At 41.0% G+C, this 22831-nt stretch overlaps 1 protein-coding gene across 3 annotated transcripts in view; it reads right to left on the reverse strand.

Moving 5' to 3' along the window:
* BMPR2 (bone morphogenetic protein receptor type 2) overlaps positions 1–20660 on the reverse strand; it is a 104832-nt gene extending 84172 nt beyond the window's left edge. For all 3 annotated transcript variants that reach the window (XM_038143640.1, XM_038143639.1, XM_038143638.1), the window contains exon 1: positions 20395–20660. In XM_038143640.1, coding sequence (XP_037999568.1) covers positions 20395–20470 — 76 coding nt within the window. In that variant the 5' untranslated portion in view covers positions 20471–20660. The remainder of the gene's footprint in view (positions 1–20394) is intronic.
* Between the last annotated feature and the right edge of the window lie 2171 nt (positions 20661–22831).

A 22831-nucleotide genomic window follows, 5' to 3' on the forward strand; every position in this document is an offset into this window, starting at 1 on the left:
GGTGCACTACTTCTGTGTATATTCAATGAACACTGCTCAGTTGCAACTATTAAGAACAACAGATAATTCATTCATAAAAGGGTAACTTACTCAGAATTCTTCAAAAATTTACTATCTAGCCTTACCTTAAACAGGAACCATGAAAAGTCAAAAAAAATATTTCTTACAGTGGTATATATTAGCTCTAAAACAGTTTCCTGTGGGATAATGAAGTGTAGTTTTGTTGCTGTTGTTTTAAATATACTATTTCTACCATACCAAGAATGGTCAACATGCTCTTCTCAACAAGCTTGAACTGAAGTGACCTTGTCCACCCAGCCTTCCTAACAATACCTGAGAAGAGGATCTGTGAATCCCTTACAGGTTCTTGATAAGCAAAGCCATAGTAGCTTATCAGAAGATGCTATGCCAAGCACACATTCTAGTCACCTTATAAACAAAACCAGAAAGCTCTACAAACTTCCAGGGCTGCAGTATCAGATTACAGAGACAAACCCAGCCAGGACTTCAGAAAACCCGATCTGACCTTCTGACTGGCTGCCACACAATCTTTACTTCCTTTAAATTCTGCTCCAATTCTACTTGCATTGTTTCATTGCTTTAGGGAGCTTTCACTTCACAATGAGGGCACTTCTGCCAATGCAGCCTTGCCTCTGTAAATAATTTACTGGTTACATGATTTCATCATAAGCAGTGACTGGAACTGCAACACTGGGGAATTTAAAACATGAGTGTCAAAGCATGCACTTACCAGAATTCCCCAGCAGCCAGGTCCCTATCATCTTCAATGCCTGGCAGACCTGGAGCAGGACTCTCCTTGCTGCAGGAGCCACCAAATATGTTTCATCAAGATGGGGATGAAAAATTCACTCCAAGAAGGATAACTACTTCAACATAGCCACTGTTAGCTTCACCTGGTGTACACAAAAGTAGGAGGTACGGTATACCGATTCCCCCCTCTACCTTTCAGCTAGTCTCTCATATTCCTTTTAAGATTCAACACATCTCATGGCCATAGAAGAAAGTATCGAGTCAATTAAGAAACATCAAACCTCTTGCTGGCCCCATTAGAATATTATACTGCCTCACACAGTCTCTCCAAACTATGGAGGGTGTGATAAGGTACCTCATCCACACCAGCCAGCTGCACACCCTCACCTGCGCAGCCATTACAATGCTGTCTTCACAACAGGGACCACGACAAACAGTCACTTCTCCTGTAAAGGCCTTTAAAACAATCTTTCGTACATAAAACTAGTTGTCAGACACACAGTTTATGCCACTGGGACTCTCCAAGAGACAGAACATAAAAATTTCTCTCCACTGGGATACAAGGTTTTGTTATTTGAGAGCCTGATTGTAAAAATTGAAGCATGTGCAGCTCTGAGGAGTTTTATGCTCTTGTGAATAGGTCCATTAAAAACACTCACCTGAATACACATTCTTCTGCTTACAGAGCAGAAAACGAGCTTGCGCAGTCACTAGAATACTGTCCTCCACAGATGGTAGCTTGTTTGAGAAGCATCAGGAGTGGGGACAAGCTACAGAATAGCAGTGATTTCAACTCTCCATCATTAGATAATGGAGTGCTTGCCTGTCTTCTTCAAAAGATTTTGCTAGCAGTTACAGATTTCTCCATGCAAATTTCATTTCTCCATGAAATTACTGAGTACTGAATCGATATTTTTTAGAATTTGTTAATAATGTTACAAGACAAATTCAAGCAGAAGGAAAGTTTTCATCAAAATTGCAAAACAGTGGAAGACAGTCGTAATTCAGGTCAAAAAGGTTACAAATATTTACTTTAACACACTAGGTCTGTTTTGTCATTGGCTTTTTATCTTGATTCGGTTTTGTTAAACTGGCCACCACAACAAGTACTCCTGTTCTCATTTATCTTCACATTATTTCATCTCAGTATGTTCATACACACAACCTGAAATTCAAGTTTTAGGACCTCTTCTAAAAACTAATTGCACTGTTAGCCACCTTTCCAATGTCAGCCAATTGAGGACAGCATTGAGGGACAGTTGGATTGACATTATTTATATTTACTTCCTTTTAATTTAAATTGAGAGGGAAGGGAGTAATTACATTTATTATAAGCCAGCCTGGAATTCTGCCTGTAATTAAGGATCTGACACATCTTAGAAGAACTCCATTTTCAGCAGCTTAAGACATTTGCCAAACTATCAGTGAGGTCACCGATTTCATACAGCAAGTACTCTTCTACTTAGAAGTTAAAAACAGACTCTGTTAAAATGATGTTGTCATGACTGCAGTAAGACTACAAAAAATAGGTTGTGAAGTCCACATTAAAATACCTTTTTAAAGTATTTTGTTGACAAATTCTAAAAGTGGAAGAAGCTGAATTTAAGCTGTGGCAGACGGGCTGCCTCATACCAAGGGTGTGGCTCCTGGTTGGTTTGCGGCGAGCTTTTTTTTTTTTTTTGTGGGGAAGTGGAAGGGGAACAGAGAGAGGATTGCTCATTTTCTTGACAAAGTACCAAAATTATAGGCCTCTGAAAGACTTCAGAAGGGGTTGTTAGTTTGGAAACTCAATTTTTCACAGACCAGCAGCACTGGATGTGCTCTGCAGTCTCTCTAGGTCACGGGATTGTTGCACACGCTGCTTCCATAGGCAGGGAGAAATCTGGTGCTTTATGAATAAGCTGAGGTGAACTTCAGCTCCTCATCCAGCAGCCAAGCACCTACTCTGGTAAAGATGGAACTAAAAGCATGACCCTGTCTTCTAATCTGGCTTTTTCCAGAGAAACACACAAGGTAGGAAAAAAACCCCCAAAAATATGAAGAAAGCTGGTGTGTGGAAAACAGTGAAAAGGCAGAACACAGGTCAGCGGAAAAAGCAGCAGTGGTGCCACTGCTCAGAAAAGCAGACAAAAGCAAAGGAGGTCAAAACCAAATGAAAAGGCCAAAAAGCCAGAGAGAAGATGCAGCTACAACAGAGAAAAGAAAGACTGGAAATGCTTGTGGTCTCCAACAAAGAACAACTCTGCTTTGTAGAAGCAGCTTTTTATTCTTCCCCTTCCCCTGCTCACCCTCTAGGTCCCTGGCATTTATTCTACCATTCTGATCACAATGTTGTGCTTAGGAGAAAAATATTATTGTAGCAAAGAGTAGGAAATAAACTGCTCACTTCAAAGCATACAACAAGAGATCTTTTTATAACATCGTGTTTTCACTATATGAAGTTTTGAGTTTGTGGCTTTTTTTTTCTCTTTTTAAATTAATTTCTTCCATAACCTTACAGCAGAAATATCTCACTGGGGTTTCTGGATGCTAGATTGCATATTTGTATTCAATAGTATTTAGAGAATTACATCATCTAATAAAAATTGTAAGATACCATGTATTTTTAATTGCTTCACTGCAGATTCCTGTTTAGTACCAACAAGACTACATACTACAAGTGAATATTACCCATCCTGAAAGAAGGAACATGTTCATATTATGGCAGAGACAGATAATTATGCACAAATTGTGTGCATGTGTCATCATCAGAAATCTACTCCTCAGTTTATTTACTAAGAAATCTACAAAGACTTTAAGCAAAGAATAGCTCCTCTCTGTCCAGTCTTTTCTGGTGACTAACTCAAATATGGGTTTTTTTCCCCACATGCTTAAACAGATTTTTATTCCGTGGCCCTTGTGAAGGGGATTCATTCTTCACACTGGCCTAGTGCCTACCTGATGCTTCAGCCATTCAGGGTAAATTCAGGGGAAAATCAAGACAGAAAAAAAAGTTAATCTCCAATTATGTTATCAGCATTCTTGCACCTCACTAAATTTTCATGTGCTTCCAAGTAGTAAATCATTGAAATAACCTTTTCTGTTAGAGATGTCTTATCTTTCCATCTATTAACTAATAATCTACCACATATTCATCTGTGTGCCACAAAAGATTGTGATACTTTTAATTCTACTGTACCTTTTCATTAATGTAGGTTGAAATCTGTGCCTAGTTAGAATGTTTCTCCCACAGTAAAGAAACGAGCTCAGTGTCCACGTCCACTTTCATAATGGTTTTCATGTGGTCATAATGTAAGGTTTGGCAACTAAAGCATTTTAATTCAAGAATCCAATAACACTACATTGTCCATTTTAGAATTTGGATGCTCAGAGTTCCAACTGTCTAAAGATGACTTAAAATGTTGTCTCCTAATTCCAAAGCCAATAATTTTAATTAAGACCACGATCATCCTGAGCTTGCTCTCTCTCACACGCAGAAAGCCTTAAGAAAAATTACAAAGCTCAGCATTAGCAAAAATAAGGGCTGTTACAAATAGGAAGGGATTGGAAGTCAAATGATTACAAGAAAAATATAGCCACAACTACTAATTAAACTAATTAAAAACTAATTAAAGTTTCACCACAGTATGTGTATCTTAAAATTTACCAAACTGCACTGAGAAGCTGGCAATATCCGAATAAATCCATGTGATCTGCTTTTATTGATTCTCAGACACTAGCCCACTGGACTCCCTCATGCTGAACTTACTACTTGAGATGTAAAAAATTAAGAGCTTCAGAAAAGGTTAAACAAAAACACTCTTAGGGTTTCATCTGTTCATTTAAATGTCCTTTGAGTCGAGGAATTCCTTAGTATCTACAGAGAAAGCAGGACTCAGAATAATTCCGCATGTACTAGTATTAGACACCAAGGCATTCCAGCACCCTAACTGGATAATGCTAAGGCTCAAATTACCTCTTCTCTCCTACACAGGCAGAAGAGAACAGAACTTGAAGAACACTGGGCGAAGAGAGAAACAAAAGCGAAAAAACCCCAAAGGAAATACACAAATATGAAAAAAAAAGAAATGAAAGCAATCAAATTCTAGCAATGTGTTCAGGTCTCTACAATTTGTTTTTTCTTGCAATATAAAACCCCAGCTAGATTCACTCTCAATAGACAAGGAAGAAAAGTTACACAGGGAACATTCTAGTTTCCTGCTGCTTCTAAGAAAAGCAGTGAAAGCATGTCAGAGTAGAGAGACTTGGAACTGCTAATTTAGATGCAGCTTAAGATTAGAAATTCACTTTCATCTAAAATAAGGAACATCCACCATGTATCTACCAAATAAACACTTTTTGCTGAGTCATTAAAATATATTTAAGTAGTTGGGCAATTGTACACACTACCTCTTTAGTCATCTGTTTCTTAGCTGTTTTATTTAACATCTCAGAAGCAGCGCAATCAAAAAAGACAAAGAGCATGAGTGGATGATCCAAAACTATAGATATTTGGAATCTGTGGCCTGCTTGGCAAAACAAGTTGAAGAAATGAAGTGGTGAGGAATTATTATAAAAAATCAGTTTAACTAATCACAATTCAAAGAGCAATAGGGTAAGGCACAAAGTAAAACACTCCAAAATATATTTGAAATGACAGCATTTTCTCTCTTGAACTTTTTGTATAGAACTAAAACAGTGCAGCTAACATTGAGGAGAAAGCAATAAATTTCTAAACCTTCCAAAACAAAAATTGCCTTTTGTAATTGCCATCTCTCATAGTTGTATGTTTTGCAATAAAGCTGCCACTTTTCATAACTTTTCTCTCTGAGAGCAGCTTTACTTAGCACAAAGCTATCACAACCAGCTTTCTACCATGGTAAACCTCAAAAAATCCATCCGTTTGGGATTGTAATGAATGGATGCTGAAGTGGATGACAGTGCACTCCAAGGCAGCAAACCAGGTATGTGTTCTCCTTGCTGGTGGCACACTGAGCAACAGCAAGATACTTGATCTCACTGTGGTCCTCCTCCCATCCACTGTGTGTGTATTTTTTAAGTACTGTCATGCTTTTGCTCATTACAATCACAGTTGGGCCTTAGTGTTTGTTTTTTCCTTTTAAACATCTGCACTGCAATAATCAATGTGCGCAGAGCAAGTTCTCAAAATACAACTGGTGTTTCAGAACAGAGCACCCAAGGAATGAAACTCGTCTCCACATCCCAAGAAAAAACAAGATTTATGGCAACTTAGACAATTGTTTAGAGGGGAAAAGAAGCTATTTTTAACTATCCTTCTTACTGGCTGCACTTAAGGGAGGCTCCCATTTCCTTTCTTCATCTTACACAGGAGCCGTAACTACCACTTCCTTTTCTCTCAGCTGTTTTTACAAAGTATCAGGGCTTCCAGCTCGCAACTATGCACCACCTTCAATACTGTCATAGGTTCAAAAACCAGATACTGCTTCCAAACCAGCTTCTGCCCTGAAGGGCAGCAGGCAACTTTACCTTTGAGTGTATCTATTTCTGTTCCACACAGAAATAGCAAGCCTGAATTAGGTAGGGCCCTGAGGCCAGCCAGGGGATCCAGATTCAAGCTGCTGGTGTATAAATAAGTGTAAAAGGGGATGCAGACCTCACACAAACTACTAGAGATTCTGATGGGCTGCCCAAGCACCGCTACTTGGTGTGATCATTCGCACTTGGGACAATTAAACTCCAGTATAGGAATCTGTAGAGACAGACAGCACTGCTATAACAAGTCTTCTGCAGTCCTTAACAGAACTAGATAAATGCTACCATATGCCAAGTATGGGACATGAGAAAGGAACTCTATCTTTGTCCTCAGATGGAGACATTGGAGACGAAGACAGTATTTGTGTTCACATTTGTATACATTTGGTGAATAAAAACCGGAAGGATAGGAAGGGCAGAGCAAGCAAAGGCTACAGCAGTTCTAAGCCGACTTCCAAAGACTGATCTCATCAGTCTTGCACAATACAATTCCAACACAAAGATGAAACTTCAAAATAAATCCAGCAGAACTGCAAGGTATCCGCTACCACACTAACGACTAGATAGAGATCTCCAAGACAGCATGGTCATTTTCTTTTTGAACTCTCACACCCTCCTTCCCCTGTCACACAGGAGTTTACAATGCTGAGAATAATTCTGGTTTTTGTCTATGCAGTAACAAATTATATTACTAGCTTGCCTCTCAAAAGTCCCGGAACCTTTCAATAAAATGCACCATAAGAGAAATAATTTGGAAATCTGTGGCATGGAACCTGTATATTCCTCAAGGACTAAAACAGCCCTTCACACAATTTTACCTTAACTGCCCCCCTCTTCCCAGATTTTAACCGAAGCTTCTTAGGATTCTTCTGAAAGCCTTATTTAAATATATATCTGAAATCACTTCCTTAATTACTCACTCAAGCTCATGCATGTTTAAAAGAAGTTTAGTGGGTGAGCCACCTCTTGTGGGCTATACTGAGCCAAGTTTAGGTAGGCAATGACTGTCCTACACCGCCTCTAATCTCACCCCAACAGCAGCTCCCCAGAACAAATTATACATCCACAGTGGATCTGTCAATGAAGAGTCTCAGAGTTTGTGTTCTGCAAGACAATAAAAGCAGAAAAATAAAGGAGCCTTACTTTTTGAAAGCATACCAGAAGAGTCAGAGAAGCTAAGCATTCCTCTAGGGAAGAATAAACTTCAGTCTCTTGCACTTCCTTTATGCACCCCAGTTGATCTGAGCACTTATCAAAGATCTCTTTTTAGTAACATGATACAACTCGTTTCTTTTCATTAAAGAGAAGAAATGCATAAAACAGCAATGTTCAAGAGGAAATAAAAATGTCTTTCTACAATAACTGAAATAAGGGCAGTAAGTGAAATTTAAGAAGAGATAGTATCAAGAAAGAAGCACACATAAAGAACCACCTCTGAGCTGGAGGATATAACATCCATGGGGAAGAGAGAAGCAGGAGAGTGTGCAACTGTCAAAGTCTATTCCCTGCAAGGCCTTGAAATTACCCCTTTTTCACCAAATTAGGCAAAGACTTCATAAAACCCATCATAGTTATACACAAAGCATCTGAATTAAGGTCAGATAGTTGCTATAAAGATAGTTTAGGGGTTTATATTACTAACTTCATGTTTATTTATAATGCTCTGGTTTTAGGTAATTTTGATTTTGTGAGTGAAAACAAAATTACAGAACTGCTCATTCTCTGCTAAGAACATTTGCATCTTCCATTCTTTAAATACTCCACTTGGGTCTTAATCTGCAGGATTACAATCTCCTGCTCAAGCAGAACTATTGACAAGGGAGAAGGAAGGATGTCCACAAAGCTAGATAAAATATGAAACTAGAGTGTTAATTTACCTAATTTATCCTACAGCAACTCAGCATCTGCATACTCACAACATCTTTCCAAGAGCTGTCTTAACACTTACCACAGGTTAGGAACATGCACAGAGTCAATCAAAGCACAGCAGTTAGCAAACTAGTTTCCATCTGAACTCACTCTCTTCCTTTACATCTCTTTGTTAAGAGTTCTTAACAATTATCCTCAAGCTGTCATGGTGCATCTCACTCTTTGTGCCTCCTGTGCCATTAGGGGCATCTGCTATTAACTGTTTGTCCTCACATAACCAAGAAAACTTGAAAATACCTTTTCACCCTTTCCTCAATAGCTCCCATATTTTTCCACTTCTAAGTCCTCTCCAACTAATTCTGGTAGTGTCTATGTAGAGATAAGGCAACCAAATCCAGCAGAAATATTTAACAGGGCTCACTTTGTGCTACATCACACCTCTTAATTTTGCTATGCCTTAGAAGTAGACACCATCCAATTTCATAAACAAAATACAATAAAAAAGCCCTTTTCCTGTAAATGTTGTTTGAAAAAGTCAAGGCTCGCTCTGTCCCTCTTCAGTTAAAGGGAGCTGAGTTTCTATTGGTGCTTATTGCTATAAAATGCACTTCAAGCTTCCTCCCACCTCAACTAGATAATAAGCTTTTCCTTCAATAAAACATAACTAACTGTACAGCAATTCATTACACCATTTATTTCAAAAACCACCACCCCTACAAAATGAGGAGGAGCCAGCATTCTGCAATTCCGACCACATCCCTTCAGGTGAGACCCTCAGCTCCAGGACCTGTGCTGCTGCTGGTGATGGCACTGAGCTCTCCAGTTGCCTTTGTGCCCACCACAGCACATTCTTCAGCTGCAAGGTCACTTTTAAGAAGGTGATTAGCCTGCCTTGTTTGCTACAGGACGAATGATGCTCTCGTGCCTGTCTAGACTGAGACTTGATGGAATGCAGTTACCTCTGCACCTCGTATTCCCACACCTCGGGGAAGTTAAGCAAGCTTCAGTGTTATCAATTAAGCACTGAAACAAACTGCTTTATGTCATTGCCACAAAGGAATTTACTATCAGATTCCATCGCATACGTCATCCTGCTGTGCTATTAAATATTTCAGCTCAATGTAATAACTGTTTGTTTGTGCTATTCCTGCATTTTAAACCGGTCGGCTGCAGTTATATGTTGAAAGCACATGTCAGTAATGCAAAGGTAAATTCGTGACGTGCTTATTCCAACCATCCTAAAAAGAATAACAAAACTGAGGGTGGAGAAGGATGGACAAATCTAGGAAAGAATCAAGACACAAATACCTTCTCCTGTAATAACACTGGTAAACATCCAGCCAGGATGTCTAGTTTTATCTGGGGAAGCCAGGATATTGCAATAGGCTTACTGCTCTGTGTTTCCTGGCAGTCTCAATAAAATGCCTGATCTCCAAAACCTCTGTCAAGTTCAAGGAACTACCTATAAATGTGTACAAATGAATAAAATATTCAGAACACAGGAATACTAAAAAGGCTTGTGGGATTACACCAGCATCTTGTATAATAAGCATCTAGAAATAGAATATGATTGTACTGGACTTCATTGTCCCAAAGTGATTCTGGGTTTAAGCTTATAGCATGAACACAAAACCATGAAAAAAGCAACACTGAGAGGCTCAGAACTGGCATCGCATCAGCACAGAAAGGGAAAAGTGACTGACTTATTAAATTTCCATTTAAATAGAGAACATACACATAAATGCTCATTTCCCCCTCAGCAAAGATATAAAAGACAAGTTAGTTGATACAGCAAAAAAGTTCAGCATGTAGAATTATCTTGATTTATCTTCAATTAGAAGCCTGTCTAAAGGCTGTTGATGTCTTTGGTTTTTTCTTTTGCATTATATGCATGAACATACTGCAGGAAGACTGGAAGTGATATACAACAGTGTCGTTAAATGTATGTTGAATTCTGATGTCTGAAAACTATGGATTTAACTACATTTTACAATTTGAACTTGGCAGAAAAGATACCATATGCACAACAAATACTTTAAACCAGCACCCAAGAGAAGCCATATCTCACCTTGCTGTAGTAAAGCAACACTAAAACATAGATACTGTATGGAAAACTCCATAGCCTTTCAATCACTTCAATTAGGCACTCGTTTTCACGAATATGTAACAACAAATTTATGGAAGATTAATCATAATCAAAAAGATGTATACATAAAAAAGGTTGAGATTTTAAGCAAATTCTTATTTCAGTTAGTACAACTCTGGATTATTCAGGCTCTCTGTTAAAAGGTTGCGTAAATTTTTGCATTATACGCAACATAAAAACTTCTTTTAAATGTTCTTTAAAAGTTAAAATTTTGCTTTTCATCTGTTTCTTTACAGGTCAAACAAAAACCTGTTGCTGTTATTATCATGAGCACTGGCTACACACAGTGCAGTTCAGACAGAATTCTAGGGCACATTCTGGATTTACTGGCAATTTCAGATGCTTTCTCACTTAGCCAGTGCAAGCTTCCTTCTGAAACAGGGCATCCAGGAGTGAGAGGACAATGCACATTGCCCTGGTGCTACACACAATTCACTCTTCTTCAAAATGGGTCTCCCAGTGTTTAATGAGAACCTTAATTAACTGCAGAGGTTTTTTTTTTCTACCTATCTTCTTCCCTCGTTATTAGATCACCAAGTCTGTTCCTAGTTTTGTTTATGCCACATTAAAAGCCCATTCTTTATTGTTTTGCATGCCTTATTATATTCTCAGCTCAGCTCTTTTGTTGCTAACCCTTCTCCCACTCTTCCAAAACCAGTCAAGAAAATCAAGTTGCTGGCCACGATATCACTTTGGCAATATTTGCTTCCTTCACAATATTTGCAGACCTTCGCTTCTTCAAGATGAAAGACTTTGTTTTGATGACTACTTCAAAGTACATAACATCTGAGTAGTTGTTTCCACATTTAACTCTTCCATTCCTCAACAGAACTCAATGCAACATCCCTTTCAGTACATTCCCTCTTAAATGCCCCTAGATTTCCTCAGTGAAGTGACTCCTGCTCACAATATTCTCACCAGTATATTATGGTACCGCTTATTATTCAAGTGTCTTAGGACCTCACTGATTATTTCTCCTGCACATTGCAAAATGAGAAGAAAATATTCTGACATTCTCCAAGTGAAACCACAAAGTTGTTTGAGTTATTATATTATTAGTGTATCACTAGTGTTCCTTACTATAAACAACCCCCCTTCTCTCAATTTTTAAAATTAATTTACTGAGTGATGTCATATTTAGACTGTGTATTCCTGTGCCCAAAGGCCACATCTTCAGTTTTCAGTAGCTATACAGTCTACATACAGATCAGTAAAATAATAATTAGGGGGTTATTTGTTTTGCACACAAACATTCTATTCCAGTATTTCTTAAAATAAGGGAAGCTAAATTTGCTGACAGCTTCCTTAATGGTACTACTTCTCTGACAGGAAACAATAAAAGACAACAAAGTCTCTCTATTTGCCACTTTAGATATTTCTAAGTCTGTATAGAAGAAATGAGCAAAAATATTTACTAGATTTGAAATTATTGGCTAAAACAATGAGAAAAAAAACTGTGACCAAATAATTGTGTTCTGCTGCAACAGCATTAACTACTACAGATTAAAGTTAACTAAAATTTAATTAGGTCAGATTCATCTTAGCATAACTAAAAGAGAAATTATTTAACAGGTCCTGATAGAATCTGGATGTAATTAATAAGTGTAAAGTTTACCCATCCCACAAAATAAGCCATTTATGAGGACTTTTCGGAAATTAAGAATGTCATGCAAACAGTAAATTTGCTAATATTAAAAATATTAGGTTTTAGCAGTAGAACATACTGGTAGAATTTTAGTAACATAGTGAGTACATAAGGATACACACAGACACACATACACTCATATATATACATGTATGTTTTACGTTTCATCTTCACTGTATCTATGTCACACACATTAGAACTGAGAATTTGCATATTTTCTATATAAAAAAGTTTACAGAGATCCAAATAAAGCCGCAGTGGGCATGAGGAATGATTTATCCTACTGTTTCCACATCTTTTTTCACTCATTTAAATTCACTGAGTCATTCATCCCTGCCTGCAGAGCCGAGTAAGAATAGCACAGAGGGCTGGAACGAGTTCTTCCACTTCTCGGCCGAGCGGGGCTGCCGCAGCCCGGGAGCGGGAGCGGGCCCGGCTCCTGTTACAGCTCACAGCCCGGGCCCGCCCGGCTATTTCGGTGGTGGCAGCTGCTCCGGCGGCAGCTCCCCGGCCCGGGCCATCGCAGACAGAAATAAAGGAAAAGAACTTCAAACATGCAAACATAAGAAACCGACACCGTGGTGGCATCCAGACGAAGTTCATTACAGGGTTCCTTTTATCCTTCTCTGGTTGCAACTGAAATTATTTTAATACAGAAAGCTTCTTCTTGGGCTAAGTGCCTGCTTTGCATATATACGGCAGTGCCACCGTCTAACTAAAAAGACAGCTGCTACAATTCTCCTACTACAACCTTAGTTTTCTTCACCTTACTATATTTGTTTTACATATCTCAGAGAGGTAAATATAATAAAAAATTACATTTAAGAACTGACCATAATTTTAAAACATCTTAATTTTCAGTTAAGCCCCTCCTCTACAAATAAATATAGAAAAACACTTGCTAGTGTTTAGGTTTTAAACAAATAAAAAGACTGACAAAAATTCACAGCATACAGCACATTATCTTCTGCAAAAAATATGTCCACACCAAGATTTTCGCAGCTTGGAAGGTATAGGAACACTAAGCCTCCCAAAGAAATCAGCTTTACTGACTTCTCTCTGAAGGACAGCATCAGAAATAAGGACTAATTTTCAAGCACATTCAACAACAATCTGACTACAACAGAACCACTACACTAACAAAAGTAAGCATTTCTTTACAGTGGATAACTAAGCATACTGCTGTGAGATCATTTATTTAATATAATCACTACTAGAGAAAATAGCTTTAATAGTATCACAACCCACTATTTTTCCTGATACAATTTTGTGAAGTCTAACAAAGGATTGTGGATTAATTTTAATTCTTGGGAAAATCTAATTAAGGTTCTTTAACATGGATGGTCTAGGAGTGTTGTATCAAGTATCTGCTGCTTTAATTGTAGAAATAAAATGTTTTATTTTTAACAGAAACCAAACCATACTGAGGAAGTGTCATAAGGCAAAATCAAGAGCAGTAGATCATGTTTAGTCAGTTGTTCTTGTCCCTGAACTACATTAAAGCTTCTCACACCAGGTAAACCTGACCTTTGTGACTTATGCAGAGGGAAGTGCACTTCATGCCAAGAATGAGGAGCTTGAGATGACACTGCCAACGCCCAGCACTTTGATATTAATTAGGTGCTGCATTCTCCAATGTATAAACTAAGGAGCCCAATTAACATACATGACCTACGATCATACTTACAGCCATCTCACCACCACCAAAAAAACCCAAAAAAGCCTCTGACCCATCTTTTCTTACACCCATCCTGCTTACAAGTCAGAACAGTCAAAGGACAGATAGTAGAATAAGCAGCATAAATGTCAGCATTTGGCTGGACATAACAGTAAGAGCTTCTGTACTAACTTGTTAGTGGCAGGTGGGCAAGGTAATGCAAGGTTCCCTGTACCACTGCCAATGTCATTGTCTGCCACTTACTCCAGAAGGTGACAGTACATACCTTCCCATTACTCCTGCTTAAACAAATAATAAAACTACTTTTCGTGAACTTCACAGATTGAAGCAAGTATAAATATATGCATTGCAAAAGCATTCAAAGGGACCACTGGAAAAGCCTGAGTTACAGCACTGTTGAAAAGAAGATCATAAGGAAGTTTGATGCGTGGATCATAAGGAAGTTTGATGTGTGGGCTATCTGAACTACAGAATATACACAGGACAATCAGCTAAACGCAGTTTTGAAAGTGTGAAAAACAGTGCATGCCATTTAAGTTACTCATACACACTGTGAAGTTCATAAATGGATGATAGGCATTCAGTAAAGAGATTTGGGCATTGTTTTGCAAGTTCAGTCAAAAAAAATTGGCTACTACATGGTCTCAGAAACACCAGTTGTTCCACAAGCAGCAAACTAATTGCCTAGAAATGTGACTTCTCCCACACTTCTTAGCCAACTCCCACATCTCCCACAGAGGGATCCCTCATTCTCCTCCAGATCTCCTACAGCATGCCAAGTGAACAGGGAAAAAAATACTCTGTGCATAGTCCAGAGCAGTGTATGCACCAACACTTACATCCTGGGCTGAGTTATGCTCCTCTTTTCCCTTGAAAAACCTCTACATTGGAACTTTTTCCTCTATTCCTCTATTCCGTTCCTAATTTTTCATGAAAATGGTAGCAAATTAATCTCTTGAGACTTTTCTCATCTTTCACATATGGTTGAAATTGGCTAGCAGATTACGGAGTTAGAGGTGGAGACAGAAGGGTTCACAGATGTCAGTCTTCTGAGTCCATAATGCCTATTTTTCCTTCCTTCTCTCACAGAATAAACCAAAAAGAGAATACAGAGTACTGAGAGATGCAAAAGGTAGACACATTTACAGTTCAAAACAGAACACACGATTCGAAGCAAACTCGGCAAGGCAACTGACAAAACTGACACATCCCAGTGACTTGAAACAAAATGCCATCACCACCCAAAAGCTTGTGGTTTCGAAACTTACAAGACTGAGGGAAAAAGAGAAGGGTAAAGGCATGATCTGAATGACTGTGTGTCTCATTCATTCTCACAAGAAAGAACAGAGATCTTCCAAACTGCTACCTATAACTATGCTTTCTCTCCCTCCCCAGTGCAAAAGGTTCATTCCACTCATTCTCCAAGCAAGTCTGACAAACGTTCAGACACTATCTCTGTCTGGCTGTCTAAGACGCCTTGGTTCTCATCCCACAGCAAACCAGACCCAATCCTTCATCCTTTCAAATCTCTCCCGTCCCAGCTTTTCTTCCTGCTCGCCACACCCCCTGACTGACCTCTCCTATCAGATTCTCAGCTGCTCAGCCCAGCTCCCAGCTCTGCAATTAACACATTAACAGACATCTCCAGTCAGGAAGGCACTATCAGGAATCGAAATTGTGGAAACAGAACAGTTCTCAAAGTTTTTTAAAACTGCAAAATTGCATTTTAAAATACTGATGGGTCAACTTAAGGTTTTCATCACAAATTACTGTAGCCAAGGTCAAGACACTAAGCTTAAACACGGGAACTTATCTAAACTGGCATTCCCTGGCAATTGCCTGTGCGTGTACACTACGCTACATTTTCAGGTGGATTGCCACATATTAATTATGGCATATCTTAAACAATCTTGGATTATAAAAGAGGCAAAAAAAAATCTACTACTGTTGCACTATGAAAAACATGATAATTAAGCACTGTAACAGGCCAGACTACCTAGACAGGCTGTGAAATCCCTCTTCACTGGAGATTTTAGAGACGTTAGACAGACATTATTATCTGTACTTACACAACCAGACCATGAAGGAAACAGAGAAACAACTTCCATCCTTATGCTTCTGTGAACTTATGCATCAGAAAAAAATAAGAGGGGAAAAAAAACCAAAAAACACTACACCACCAAAACCCACAAACAAGTAAAAAACACTCAACCAAAGAAAAGCTACAAAACAAAACACCATAAAATCCACACTGCAGAAAATCAGTTTGCATACTGAAATGTTAGTCTTCTGGGGAACAATTCCTATATTTCACTTATTCTTAAATTCAAAATCAAGCAGTGAGTAGCTCCACTAAGTCTAAAATCTCAATAAAATTAATAGTTACTGCCTGTAAGCTATGTACAGATTCCAGTCCTACCCAACCTAAATCATCACCCAGCCTGTTTTATTCAGGGCATAAACATTTTGTTCCAAATGAAACTTTACACTCCGCTCACAGCCCTGGCTATAAAGTTATATTCTGCCCAGAAAATGACAGCACATATTCATAGCACAGCCAGGCTGAGTCCAAACACAATGCAGCTCCAGTACCAGCACTCTGTTGTTAGGAATAAAACATTCCTGAAGAACCCAATGTAACTTTCTCGTCTCTCCAGTGAGAAAGGCAGAGGAAAATGGTACCTGCCAAGGAAATAATGCCACTGACTATACAAACTAATGATAAATACTTAATGAAATAAAAAAAGGAAGGGGAACAATGTAGAAGTCAACAAATACCTTTTTACAGAAATTTGTAGTAAGTGCTAAGGAGATGCCATCAAAACAACCACTTCAACAAAATTCACTGTAGGAATAATTTTAAGAAATACAGTTGTGCTTCTCTCTTTATCCAGGGTAAATTGAGGTTAGTCTGCCTTCATCAGAGAAGGACAGGCAGACAATCAAGCCAACTTTTTGTACATGGCTCCTTTGACGGTAAAACCACTCACATCTGTGTAATGTCTCAGGGCTTGAAATTTGGGTTCCTTGGCCACCAGATGAGCACATCTTCCATCTCCTCGCAGGCCGTGCCAGCACTGCCCATTGGTACACACACAAACTTCAGTACCCAGTACTGAAGTTTCCTTGGGAACTGGAAGCACCTGAGTTAAAATATCACAGAGGCTCATACAGACTGACTTACCGAATGGAAAAAAGGCTCTTCCCAGTGGGGGGAACAGCTCTGTGCAGAACCCCGGGCTTGCACAGCTACACAGTTTCTTTACACAAGCACACAGCCCATGAAGGCCCAGCCTGGTGTCCAGGCGGCGCTTGTGCTGTGGTAATGCTTCAGGCACACCAGTGTGCACCTCAAGCCAAGAGCCTGGCTTCCATTTCCCAGGCTAAGATTTCTGAGACGACTCCCGACACAAACAGAAAAATAAACAGAATTTTTAGGTTACATTTGAAAAAAACATTAACAGTGGGTATAGCTCTAGTAAATAAGTAGAATTCAGGGCGCAGATAAGTTTAAAAAAACGCCACTGTTTAATATGCAAGATACACAGGGTCAGTTGGTGGTTTGAAACACTGAATTAGAAGAACTGAGTTGAATATCCAAAGGAGATTATTCCTCATTTCAGCCAATTCACATTTCAGACAAATTATGTTGAGATACTGAAGTAACTTAAACGAGCAAGACAGAATTAGATAAAGATGCTTCAGTTCACTCATTTTAATTAATAATTTAAATTATCATTTAAAAAAATTCAATCTCTATCCAATTCCTTTCACACTTTAATTTCTGCAACCCTGTTGAACCACACAGATCCAGAATTATGAAAATACTCCCAAAGATAAAAGGATATTCTGTTTGCTTTAATTTTCACCTTATACTTTCTGCAAATAATTTACACATTAGACAGTGGAAAGCTGTCTACCCTGGACATGTATGCAGAAAGAAAAGTGGTTCAGTATTGCATATCAGAGAACGTAAGCAAGTGAAATGAGGAAAGATTGTATCTTTAATATCTGGTCCATACAAACACCCAAACAAAATTCTTTTGCAATACTGGGGAACAGCTCAAAGGTTCACCAACCACCTCTTCAGGCACAAACCCTCATGATTAACACACCAGAATCCTCTACAATATAAAGACATACTCACAGTTCTAAACAAAAGATTTAGAAATAAGTATTTCAAATAACTTGAAAAATAAAGAACCAAGTGCTGCAAACCATTTTTGTCCAATACTGATTTTTAAACCTCTTTTTAAACCCTGCTTTTTAAACCCAAGACTGCTGTCAGTAAAATGTCCTCACTAAAGCATTTCTCTTTACAAGTACTAATACATTATTTAAATGCAGACTTATCAGATAACTGTCAAGATCTGTATTTTATGGAGGAAGCCAGTAATATTTTCCTCCTAATAATCAGCAAATATTTCTGCATCTAGAGCTAGTTCTTTATTATATCTTCAATTAGAAAGGGGAAGGAAGAATCACCTTCTTGCTTCATTCATATTCCAGATTATGAGTGGAACTATCATCTACAACCCCATGGCAAGATTTTTTGTCATCTTCTTCATTCATTGTTTTATCTTCCCTTTCCTGTCCATACTAAGCCCACGTCTTTGTGGAGCTCTCCCCAGAGAGATCCAGATATTCTCCTCCAGACAGAAACTTAAAAACCTGTTATCAAAATAGTTTCCCTCTGATGTCATGATTTTGCATTTATAGGCACTCAATTCTATACACTGCTGAGATATAGTATCTGTTCACTAATCAGAAGACAGAATTAATAGGGTTTTCAAAGCTACAAAGGCAGCATTTTCCCTCTGATGGGAGCATACAGTTCATACTTTGGGGGAGGGGAAGAGAAGAAAGAGTGTTGGCTCTTTCATGAACATAAAAGGGCAGAATTACACATTAGTGTAGCTTCCCCATGTATAGACATTTTTTTCTGAAATGCAGTGTAAACTTAAAATCAGCCATTAGCTTCCTTAACTAAAGCTCAAATCATCCATGTAATTACTTTTACAGAGGATTATGACCAAGTTTTTTTTAAAATGTGAATTGTTAAAATTTCACAACTAAGAAATAAATCACAATGGGAAAACAGGTTCCTATTCACAAACCAACCGACCAAGCTGGCATCATTAATACCCTTTTAACAAGGCAGAACTGAAATACTGGGAATGCTGTTGCCAGGTCAGAATTGAATTGGGTAAACCATGCAAATGGGCTCTTACAGCACCTGCCCAGCCCTTGGCCTGGTACAAATCTGTACTTGCTCCTTCAGTAACCCTTCTTCATCAGGGCACAGAAATTACCAACTCACTGAAGTTTTCACAGAGGCAAAAAAAAAAAAAGGCTACACTTTTTAAAAAAATACATTTAAAAGAAAAGTTGAGATGCTGAGCATTCTTGATTCATATGTGCTTTAATACCAAGATTTTTGACCTTCAGAAGTCCCTTCTCCCAGGAAAAAAAAAAAAAGGGGGAATAAACCAAAAACACTCCTCAGAAACGACCACAGAGAGACGCTGCAGACATCCATCTAAAATAATGGCAGTCAAAGGTCAAGATGATAGAGGGAACATCAAGCTTTTCATTTATGAATCTTCCTGAAAGAGACCTCTTAGTCAGCAGAAGCAAGAAAATCAGGGACTATCCAGTCACAGAGATGTAGAAACTGCCTAAACATGTGTCATTTACAGGATATTCCTAATAATGACACCAAGTATCTTCAACTTCGACAAATTAATTTTAAGACCTCACTGAAACATAACATGGAAACCATCATCAGCTTGTTGGGTCATCTTAGCAAGATTCAGCAATTTTCCTCTGAAGATTCGCTTATGAACTATATCCAGAAGATTACAAAATATCACGAAGAAAAGCAAGCACTGCAGATTGGATCCTGATCAGTAAAACGACAGAAAAGTCGTAGGAGTCTTCCAAAAGTGCTGGAAAATGCATACTGCAAGAACAATTGGTATTCCTGCCTAACAAAGCTGGGTTACACTCGAAGGCTCCAACATGTTAATCTGTCACCGTGACAGAAAAGCAAAGGATGCCAGACCAACACACATCTCTTTTCCAACACCCTGCATATCTATCACTGAGCTTCCGAAGACAATTTAAAATAGGACTAGTGTGTCCAAATATAGGAGTAAGGATGCTCTTAGCATTTCTGCTTCCAACTTCTTGTTATAAAAAGAGTACCCTTCAAGACCTTTTAGTATTCCTTAAGAGTGGTTTTTTGTGTTCTATAATCACAAGTGACAAAAGAAATAGCCCCATATTTGCTTCAGATCTTTCCAGGGGGAAAAAAAATACACATTACAGTAATTCTGTTACAAAACTACAGCACATGTGTAAGGCCCCGAGAAGCACCGATGCTGATAAAATTAAAAATGGCTGTGCCCGAAGATCCCACAGCGAAACAGGCACAGCTCTGCTGACGATTAAAATATATATTAAAAATTCCTGCATTACCTTACAAAGGGCGAGGTATGCAAAACAAAAAGATTATATATATTTCCAAAACTGAAGTAAGTTATTAGACAAGAGATGCAGATCTAAGCAAAGCATTCTACTGAGTGCAGGTCGAGTTCATTTACACAATAAAGCAGATTTTATTCCCCGAGACACTTAACGTATCAGGATTTCAAAACTTTGATCAGGCTTCGCCGCTGAAATAGAGGCACAGCACTTTGTAAGGAGGCACAGATGTGCCCAAATGCCAGCGGACCCCACCCCCTTCCCGCTGCCAAAATGGCCAGTTCGTTACACCCAGTGGCTACTCACCAGCCGCAGTGCCGAGCAGCAGGGTGGCACTGGAGAGCAGGAGCACCAGCACAAGGTGCTGCAGTGAGGCAGGCATACCTGGGCAAGCCACGGTTCGAGCCGGCAGGAGAAAAAAAAAAGGGGGGGTAAAAAAAAAAAAAAAAAAAAGACCAAAAAAAGCCAAACCCCGAAGAGAGGAAATTCCTCCTGCTTTCGCACAGCCTTCCTTAACTCTCTCGGTTTACAATCCCGTCTGGAAGGGCAAAAGGCAGATGAGAGGAGCCGTCTTCGCTCTTACTCCATTACAGCCGCCTGCCTTCATGCCTCGGGAGCCGGCAGCGCTCAGCGGACACGGGGGAAGCGCCTGGCTCTGCCTCCCAGCCCCGCGGCATCTCCCCCGCCGGGAAGGACGGCGGCACGCTCCCGACCCCGCTGGGAACCGGGCTATTTCCCACGCAGCTTCACGACATCGAAGAAAGCGCCCGGTCGGGAAATGAACATATCCAGACGCGCCCACAGCGGTGTCAGTCAGCGCGGGCCCTGCGGGCTGGCCGGGGCGCGGAGAGCGAGCTAGGGGCTCACGGCGGCGGCGCGTCCCATCCCGGCAAAGGTCTCTGTCCTCTGGCCGCCCCTCCTCGCTGCCTCACGCTCCGGGGAAGGCGGCGGCGAGGCCCCCTGCTCTCACGGCGAGGGCTGCGGCTGCATCCCGGCCCATCTGCCTCCCGCGCCGGGCGGGCTCCTCCGCGCTGCCCCGGCCCCCGCCGCAGCGCCGACGCCACCCCCGGCCACCCCGACAAAGGTGGGGCCCGGGGCGGCGAGGCCTCTCCGCGGCGGCTCCAGCTGCGAGCGCACCCGGCTGCTCTCCGCGGGCGAAGGCCCTTCCCGTCCTCCGCCTCCCGCCCCGAGTTTCCACAGCGCTGGGCAGCCTAGCCCGGCCTCCTCACGCCGGTCTCCGCTCAGCCCCTCCGCGCTGCCACCAGCGCCTTCCTCCCCCCGCGCCGGGCTCGCCGGCGAGGGGCCGCTCCGCCTCCTTCCCCTGCCCGCCGCCGGCTGCGGGCGGGAGCCGAGCGAGGGCCGAAGCTCCGCCGCCCGCGCCCCCTCTCGCCCGCCCGCCCCAACAGCACGGGCGGCTCCAGACACAAAGGGGAGTCGCTGCAGCCGCCGGCCCGGGCGCCCGTCCCGCCGCGCCGCCCCCGCCGCCCGGCTCCGCCCCGCACCATAGAGGTGGCTCCAGGTAGGCAGAGCGGGGCCGCCGGGCGGAGCTCCGCCGGCTGAGGGAGGGGGCGCGGGGCCGAGGGCACCGCCGCGGGTTGGAGCTGCGGGCGGGGGGCGGCTCCGTGAGAAGGGGAAGGCCCCGCTCGACCGTCCCGGGAAGGCCGCGAACGGCCCCCCCACCCCATGCAGGCTGTCTGTGGGAGAGGCTGTCAGCAGGGAGGCGTGAGCTCAGGATTCACAAAAAACGCCTGTAACAACAAGAAAAAAACGTTTAGCGGTCTCCGAGATTGCGTCATGTTTGAACTCGGTGGCCTGCCTGTCAGACACCCGGAGCTTCTGCCTCGTCCTCGGGTTCAAGCCCCCGTTATCTCTGTCCCTGTGAGCTCCCCAGGAGCGCTGGCCATACCGCCGGCTGCTCCCCCGCGGTGAGCCTGGGCGAGGCAAGGAAACACAGATCAGTTAGGTTGGAAAAGACCTCTGAGATCATTGAATCCAACCTGATCATCGAATCACCACCCTGTCAGCTAAGTGCCATCCAGTCTTTCCTTAAACACCTCCAGGGACGGTGACTCCACCACCTCCCTGGGCAGTCCATTCCAATAGCTAATCACCCTTTCGCTAGAAGAATTTCTTCCGAATGTCCAATCTGAAATCCACTCAGCTCGTATGGCTTCAGCCACATGACTCGCTCAAGCAAAACCATTTACCTCTTAAATTAAAAAAAAATTTATGATTTCAAAACAAAGATAAAGTGAGCCCACTCAGCTGTTTGTACGCTTTAACCTTTGCTGTATTGCACAGGACCAAAGAGATAAATTGAGGGCATCAGCTGATGGGAGACCTGTGACTGGAACGTAGTGTCTGACGTTCTGGCCTAGCAAGGCTCTTTCAAACAAGTTTTACTGGCTGTTGCATAGAAAACAGTTCTTAAGAAAATCCTGCACACCAAAGGCGCCTTCATATCTGGGCATCACCAAAGGTTTGACTATGGGAAATGCTTCCCTGTGCCAAAATTCCTATACCAGTTTCAAGAGTGGACTACAAGTTCAGAAATCCAATTCCACACCTCAAAATACTGAATGCTACTACATAAAATGGTGTAGCTGCAAGTCAGAATTACAATTTTAGTGATAATAAAAGTTTTCTGCACAATTCCATTCCTCTTCACAAGCCATAATGGATGAAATAGATGTAATCTGATACTTTGATCATCAAGAGAATTAGTAAATAAATTCTTCTAGGA

This window comes from Motacilla alba, chromosome 7, assembly GCF_015832195.1.
Source record: "Motacilla alba alba isolate MOTALB_02 chromosome 7, Motacilla_alba_V1.0_pri, whole genome shotgun sequence".
NCBI lineage: Eukaryota > Metazoa > Chordata > Aves > Passeriformes > Motacillidae > Motacilla > Motacilla alba.